General features: G+C 48.4%; 1 protein-coding gene across 1 annotated transcript in view; it reads left to right on the plus strand.

Moving 5' to 3' along the window:
- fhod1 (formin homology 2 domain containing 1) overlaps window positions 1-8354 on the plus strand; it is a 54372-nt gene that overhangs the window by 25654 nt on the left and 20364 nt on the right. The window contains exons 9-15 of the mRNA XM_008402116.2: window positions 2433-2576; window positions 2665-3008; window positions 3767-3874; window positions 4303-4389; window positions 6477-6506; window positions 6846-6896; window positions 7848-7944. Coding sequence (XP_008400338.1) covers window positions 2433-2576; window positions 2665-3008; window positions 3767-3874; window positions 4303-4389; window positions 6477-6506; window positions 6846-6896; window positions 7848-7944 — 861 coding nt within the window. The remainder of the gene's footprint in view (window positions 1-2432; window positions 2577-2664; window positions 3009-3766; window positions 3875-4302; window positions 4390-6476; window positions 6507-6845; window positions 6897-7847; window positions 7945-8354) is intronic.

Raw genomic sequence — 8354 nt, forward strand, 5'->3', positions numbered from 1 at the left:
GTGTGTGTGTGTGTGTGTGTGTGAAGCTCTCTGGGTCATGGAGACCAGCTGATGATGTTGGTGCTGCTCAACATGTTTGCAGCGGTTCCTGTGCAGCGGCAGTGCAGCACCCTGTCTGATGACACCATGTTGGTTCTGGACATGATGTATTCCAACTCCCCTGCCGCAGTGCCCTTGAGCCCAGCTGATGCTGCGTCTGGTTCCGCTAAGGAAGAAGAAGGCAGCTTCGCGCCCGGTGAGCCTGCGCAGGTTTCCAGGCTGCAGCAGATCCAGGTTTTAGTCGGTAAAGAGAAGCTGGTGTGAAATCATGTGTTCATCGCCCAGCTTCCCTTTCCAGCAGCCGAGGCTCAGAAATCTGCAACAGAGTGACGCCTCTGTTTGCTCTCCTCCAGGTGAAGATCTTAGTGGCCGTGTTTCGGAGCGACTGTCCAACTTCAGCTCGCCGTCCGTGGAGTCCGGCGCAGAGAGCAGCGCCCCCCAGAGGGCGGAGCTGGAATGCCTGAAGGGCTCGGCGCAGGCGGCCAGAGCCCGGCTGGCCGAGGAGCAAAAGGTACCGGTTCTGGGTCAGATAGAAGGTACCGACAGCAGCGGGTTGGGTCAGAACCAGAGGAGAGGCACCGAAGCCAGTCGTGTGACCATGGCGGCCTACATCTGCTTCAATATTCCTGTTGACATAAAAGTTGTTTCTATGATGCAAAAAGCTCATAAATGCTTATTTTGTTTATTTTTTACCCATGGAGGTCACCATTCTTTTCAAGTCCACCTCGCTGCAGCCAACAGGAAGGGGCGGGACGGACCTCTGTTCGTCTCGTCCGGAAGTGAAGGGGGCGCTATTTCCTATATTATCCGCGGTCTCCAGTTTTTATTTTATTTTGAAATTTGTGATATATCTTCATCTTTAGGAAGGAGTTTCACTCTCAGCATGTATTTGAATTTCTCTCTTTTATTTACTTCCTGGCAGATCACAGTTCTTAGCTAATTGTGTAGCTTTCTGTTTCTTCTAAATCTGCTTCTTAGTCGCATCTTTTCGGGCCTGCTACTGCCTCTAGTGGCGTGGCAGGTCATTACTAGNCTAGTGGCCTGCTACTGCCTCTAGTGGCGTGGCAGGTCATTACTAGTGGCCTGCTACTGCCTCTAGTGGCGTGGCAGGTCATTACTAGTGCTCTGCTACTGCCTCTAGTGGCGTGGCAGGTCATTACTAGTGGCCTGCTACTGCCTCTAGTGGCGTGGCAGGTCATTACTAGTGGCCTGCTACCTCAGATTCTCATAATGATCCCAGTATTATTTTAAAAACCCAAAAATCTTCTTTTTCCCCTCAAAGCTATTTAACTGATCAACAACATTCTCAAATTTCAATTCCCTATAAAATCTCATTTTAATGGGCGCTTTCTTCTTTTATTTCCAATTTTGACTTCCAGTGATTCACTTCCTGCTAGAGAGCCCCCTGGTGGTGGAAGAAAAATCCACATATAAACGGATTGTGGTCCGGAAAATACAGTGTATAAAAAACAATCTGAATGCTCTGGTGTTGTTCAGGGGGCCGGACCAGGTGGGGAGGCGGGCCGGATCCGGCCCGCGGGCCGTAGTTTGGGGACCACTGCGTTAGAGACATGTTAGGGACTTTCAGAAAAATGTGTCAAACTAACCGAGATGTTAATTACCACCCAGTAACGTCACAGAGGGTTTTACTGCCGTAAAGGCTTGGATGCCAGAGGGAGGGGCATGAAATACAGACTAGACGGGAATAACACAGGAAAGATGGCGGGCCGTCGGGTTCATAATGAATTAATAATGAACATGTTTGGAGATGTTTTTAGTCATAAGAATAATTGTGAATTTCAATAGAAAACGTAATGAGTACGGAACAACAAATAGGACAGAAAACAGCCACTGATGCCATGTAAGAATGTTTCATCTTCAGTAAATACCGTCTGGGGGAGTCGCAGCCAAAATGTGGTCAACACAGGAAATGATTGGAAGAATGTTAGAATCTCTGCCAGCCGGTAGAGAGCATTTTTAATTTCCACCACTGTTTTAAACACGAGCAAAGACGCATTTGGTCGGATCATCTGGGAAACGATGGGCAGGGAGAGTCCGGCTGAAACCAGCTGGACGTGGGTCAACATCTGGGGTTTGCTGTGTCTCTGTGGTGTCCAGATCAGCAGCTTCAAAAACAGGCCCAGAAAAGCAAAACCTGCCACTCATTACGTTTCCAACGACTTTAGAAAAAACAAGTCGCTTATAAAAATCGGACAGAAACTCAAAGTAGTTTCTGTTTTTCCAGGAACAAGATGCGTCGTCTCCATGGTTCATGTTGGACCATGGAGGACATCGTCTCCATNACCATCAGAGACCAGAACCATCAGAGACCAGAACCATCAGAGACCAGAACCAGCCTCCGCCGGCTCACTCCCTGTGTGGTTCTGGTCCAGATTCTGGCGGCGCTGCCGGACCAGGACTCGTTCTACGACGTGACGGACTGCCTGGAGCGTCTGGGCATGGAGGCCGTGGTCCGGAAACACCTGAGCAGCAAGGGGGCGGAGCCTGACCTCAAGGCCCAGTTCTCCACCTATGAGGTACCGTCGCCGAGGTCACGTGACCGCTCCGCTTCCTGTCTGCCGACACGGCGCCCCCTGCTGTCCTCACGTGTCTCCTGTCCTCCAGGCGGCTCTGCGGCATGAGGACGGAGACGTGGATGACTCCGCCCCCCTCCTCCGAAAGGGGAGGAGAAAGATGGCCGCCGGCGACCAAGAGGGCAGGAGGAGCCGCCGCTCTAGTCAGAATCTGCCGGACCTGCTGTCCCCCACCCCGTCCACGCCTGTCCTCTCCCCGTCCTCCACCATATCCTCGCCCACGCTGGACAGCACCGCCTCGTCGCCGCTGTCCTCTGAACCCGGAAGCTCCGCCTCCAGTCCCTCCGGCTCCCCGCGGGGCTCGCCGCTGCCCCCCCACGCTGGACCCGGCGGCGATGCGTCCACCGAGCTGGGGACGAGGACGCCGTCCAGCCCGTAAGTCCACAGACCGGCAGCAGGTGCTGTTGGGTTGTCTCTGTCCAGCTGTTTTGGACCATGTTCTGGTTCTGTCCCAGTTTGGAGCCGGGTGACTCCGGTCAGCAGGAATGTTTGGTCCTCCGCCTGTCTCTGGGTCCGGCGCCGTGTCCTCGGGTTCTGAGCAGGAACCGGTCCGTCCTCTGCTGGAGCTGCTAGTTTTAGTTTAGATTTTTTAAACTTCACAGGATTTAAAAAGGTCAAATATTGTGTTGTGATTGTTACATTTAGGTAACGGCAGAAATAATTTTCTAAAAGTTTATTGTGTTTTCTCCGTCGCCGCTCGGCGGATTAGCGTTGCGCCGTGATGGAGCGCCGTAATTTGCCGACAGCTGACGTAAAGTGCACGTCGCGTCGAAAGGCTGAAAACAGATTTAGACACGGAAATGAAGGACGCTGCATCTGCAGGACGCTTTAGAAACGCAGGCTGTAGTTCCAGTTAGTTAGTTATTGATCTTATTTCAATTAACAACATTGTTTTGTTCAATTTCAGTTTTTATTTTGCTACTTTTAGTAAACTATAATATAGTTACTAAAGTTCTGGTTCCTCTCGGCCCGGTCCGTCATCATGTTCCTGATAGGTGTCTCGCCTGCAGACCTGTCCTCTGTCTCTGTCCTCTGGGTGTCCTCCTGTTGGTCTCTGTCCTCTGTCTCCTCTAATCCGCCATCTTCCCCTCCCTCTCCTCTGTCTCGCTGCGGTTGCGCCCGTCGTCCACCAGGAGTCGCTCTTTCCTCAGCCACCACATGTCGGCTCTGGGTCTGGGCAGGAAGTCCCGCCTCTTCTCCAAAACCAGCTCCATCTCTGAGGAGCCTCCCCCCGGCTGCAGGTCTGTACCTCCTGACTGACCTTTGACCTGCCTCCTGTCAGCAGGCCCTGCAGCGACCCCTGCAGGCTGATCAGGACATTGCAGCTCAGTAAAAAGTGAGAAGTTGGTCCTGTAGGGGGCGCTGGAGGGAGAATAACACACAGGGCTTTATCTTCTGGGATCAGACGAGGTTTAGAGCGTTTTATCTGGACTGGGTCAGGTTCTGAGAGGTTCTGTTCAGGTTTTATTTAGTTAAAATCAGGTTTTAATCTGGAAACAGCAGAAAAACAGAACCAGACAGCTGCAGCAGATCTGGCAGTAACCAAGTCTAGAACGCAAACTTCATGTGCTTGGCTCAGTCTCTCTGTGTGTGTGTGTGTGTGTGTGTGTGTGTGTGTGTGTGTGTGTGTGTGTGTGTGTGTGTGTGTGTGTGTGTGTGTGTCCTGCAGCTCGTCTCCATCGAACCTCTCTCCTCCGGATCCGCCCCAGCAGAACTCAGATCAGCTGGTCGGAGCAGAGTCCAAACCTCGTCAGAAGTGAGTAAACCGACGTCGTTCCATTGTGTTCAAGTCCTGACTGGTTTCTGGAACTGGTGGGACTGGAGTCCTCCCAGAGCCACCAGGTCAGCCAGACATCCTGCCTGACATCACGGAGTTTCTCTGTCTGACATTATTTGGAGAAATCTTCTTCTAGATCAGCTCTTTGTTCTGTCGAGAGTAATCCTGGATACATTTGGGATTTTTGATTCTTGGATTTTTCTGTTGCTCGGTTCTGTTGGTGGTTCTGGACTGGTTCTGCTGGCGGCTCTTGCTCTCGCCTATTTCCAGCTTTTTTTTCCAGAGTGTCTGAAACTGTCCTCCTCTTTCTCTAAATCCTTGGTTTTAGATTTTGTCCTGAATATTTCTGGGAAGTTTTTAATTCTAGGAAAATATTTCTGGAATGTTTCAGGACAACATTTGACAAACTCCATGTCTGGTTAATTTCTGAAAGATTTTCTGGGATCCTCTGTAAACTTAAAATTGAATTCATGCTCACTGTTTATCTGGATTTCTTGATTCCAGATTGTTTCCTTTCTGGAGATATTTGTTTACCTTATTTTTACATTTTTTTCACCAAATTAGATTTTTTCTACAGGCAGTGGGGGGCATTCTGCTTAGCGCTTTAACATTTGATAACTTTGAAAACATTTAGCTTCACCTAAATGAATTTTTTCAGATAAATCCTAAAGCGCTAATTTGCTGCGTGTTTTGTGAATGTTTGGTAGAATAAAATGTATTGAAGTCGAAACAAACACTAAATAAATAAAACACTAGCATGAACAAACCGCCAGGCTTTGATCATGCTAGTGTTTTGAACGATCCACATGGATGAAGTTAGCTTTAGCATTAGCTTCTTCAGTAACACTTTATTTGAAGGGGTGAGCATAAGACTGACATGACGCTGTCATAAACATGACGCTGTCATAAACATGACGCTGTCATAAACATGACGTCTTTATGAATGTTGTCATGAAGTGTCATTCGGTAAATAATCTCAACTTTGCATTAAATTGCCATAATTTACAAAATCATGCAAAGTTGGCATTTTTAATGGACTTTTAATGCAACTTTTGGAGCAACTTTGCATTGAAAGTGTCATTATTTACCGAATGACACGTCATGACAACAGTCATAAACATTCATAAAGACTTTATGTTCATGACAGTCATGTCAGTCTTATTCACACCCCTTCAAATAAAGTGTTACCGCTTCTTCCAAATACATTGCTGGTGTAGCGCGTTAGCATTAGCGAAGCTGATGTTTCTGGTTAGTTCTTCAGCATTAGCGTAGCTAGCTTTGTACGTAGCTATGTAGCTAGCAGTGCCCACCAATGCGGATATTTTCCCTCCTGTCTTCTCATTGGCTCCTTTGTGTTGCAGTTTGTTTTGTTGTAACGCTTCAGATTGTTTTCTGGAAAATGTTCTGTTTCTTTGTCCTTTTTGTATTTTTTGTAGATATTTTCAAGACGTTGAGAAATGTTCAGGTTTTCTCAGCTTCCCAGAATGTTGATGAATAATTTCCTTATTTTTAGATTACGATGGTCGCGTATTTCAAGTTAAATATTGTTCTTTAATTGTTCTGGATCTTTTTAAGTATTTCTGGACAGTTTGTAAACGGGGGCAATCACCAATAATAATAATAATTCTGACTTTTTCTCTGAATTTAAACCGTTTTTTTCTGTGACCAGAGACATTTGGGAGCAAACGGCTTCAACGACGATTCGAGTTGTAAAGACGTAGAGCCATCTTTCAGGAGGAAAATATCAGATTTTAGTGATTTTTTTCATTTTCGTGGTCAGAGTTCTGGCACTAATCGTCTTCCGTAAAACTGAATGAACTTAATTTTTACATTATTATAGATTATTATAATGTCTTGGTATAAAATAGTTTCAGGTTTTCAGATGGATTAAACGTTTGACAGGAAGTTGGCTCCGCCCCCAGCATCAGTTCAGCCAATCACAGGGCTTCCTGCAGCAGCGTCTCTCGCCCCTCTCTCTCTCTCTCCGTCAGTGTTTTAACAGTTTCTCCTCTTCTTTCTCCTCTTCCTCTCCTCCGTTCTGTGTGTCCACTCCCTCGTTCCTCCAGCTCGCTGGAGGCTGAGCAGGAAGTCTTCTGGTGAGTATTCTTCATCCTCCTCCTCTTCCTCATGCGCTCAGCTGCATCGACCCGCCGGTTTCAGGTCCAGTTCAGGTGTTTCCACATTAATTCTGGAGTCAGAAACGTTTCGGACCTTTTGGACCCGACTAATCCACCCTGCAGTTCTGTCTCATCCTGTTTTTCCTCCATCTTTGTTTTTGCTGTGATTCGGTTCTGATCCGGTGGGGGCAGAACCTCCAGGTCCGGTTCCTCTTCCTCTGGGTTCTGTGGGTCTGTGAGGAGTTTGTCATGCAGCTGAGCCGGTTCTGTCGGGCCGGGTCCGGCTGTGTGACGTGTGTGTGTGTCGTGTCTCTGCAGCCCAGAGGACTTTGATGTGAATCTGAACAAGCCGGTTCTGAAGAAGTTCCAGTAAGTACCGCCGCAGCCCCACTGCATGCTGGGAGCTGCAGGGAGGCCTGCGGTTCTGTTGGGCCTTGCACGGTGTGGTTTGGTTCTGGTGACGTTTGGGTTCACGGGACGCGGATCACTTTCCCTGACACTGTAAAAACAGTCTGTTTGGTTTAGTTTCTACAGAAATGAAATAAAAACTAATAATCAGATTTAGGAGATTAAATCAATAATTAATATTGATAGAGTTACGGCTCCTCTGGGATCAGAAAAACGTTTTGCTATGAGCGAATGATCTGGAACTTTTTATTGATTATTGATTCAATCTCCGATATCTGATTAGTTATCAGTTAGTTTAACTAATTTCTAAAATTGTGTGTCTGTGTGTGTGTCTGTGTGTGTGTGTGTCTGTGTGTGTGTCTGTGTGTCTGTCTGTGTGTGTGTGTCTGTCTGTGTGTGTGTCTGTGTGTGTGTGTGTCTGTGTGTGTGTCTGTGTGTCTGTCTGTGTGTGTGTGTGTGTCTGTCTGCGTGTGCGTGTGTGTGTCTGTCTGCGTGTGTGTGTGTGTCTGTGTGTGTGTGTGTGTCTGTGTGTGTGTGTGTGTGTGTCGGGGTGTGTGTCTGGTTCAGCTCTGCTGTCTGTGGTTCCAATCAGAACAATAGAAACTCCTAAATTGGATCAGAACCGCCGCTGCAGAGTGCTGGCCCGGTCCAAATGTTCAGCTGGAGGCAAGGTTCTGTTCAGCTGCCCAATCGGATCGGCTGCACCCAACAGAACCTCATGAAAGATAATGAGATGCTGACCAAGAACCGGGTCAGCAACGTCTGGGTCCAGCCTGACGGCGCCGATCAGAGTGATGGTGGTGGGTCTGGTCGGTTCTGGAGTCAGTGTCGGGTTGATTCTGGTTGATTCTGGTTCGGTTACAGTGAAGGTCCAATCTGATTGGCTGTCATGTTCTGGACTCAAACCAACAGCGTGACCTTTGAACTCCAGCAGCTCAAGGTGTTTGATACAAGGGGCTTCATGAGGTCATGTGATCCTGCAGAGCAGATCGGCCAATCAGAGAGCAGAGTAGGCTCGGTTCTGATCGGTTCTGGAGAACCTGGACCTGACTGTTCGCTGCAGACTGGGTTTGATCGGGACGAGTGATGCTGTGGGCTGCCACAGCCTCAGAGGGAATCGCCATAGCAACCATCATCAGGGTTGCTTCCTTTCTGTTTCTGATGTTGCTTCTGGAGTGAGTCCGGTCCAGATGGTTCTGGAGGATGACTCTGATGAAGGTCAGCTGAGAGGAGTTCTGGACTGACTGGACCGGTGTTGGTTCTGGAGATCCGAAACTGTAGATCCAGATTGTTGGTTTGAGTCCCTCCAGGTCCCACCTGATCTCACCTGATCTCACCTGGTCCCACCTGATCTCACCTGATCTCACCTGGTTCCTCCTGGTCTCTCCTGGTCGTTCCTGGTCTCACCTGGTCCCACCT

This window comes from Poecilia reticulata, unplaced genomic scaffold (assembly GCF_000633615.1).
Source record: "Poecilia reticulata strain Guanapo unplaced genomic scaffold, Guppy_female_1.0+MT scaffold_181, whole genome shotgun sequence".
Classification (NCBI taxonomy): Eukaryota; Metazoa; Chordata; class Actinopteri; order Cyprinodontiformes; family Poeciliidae; genus Poecilia; species Poecilia reticulata.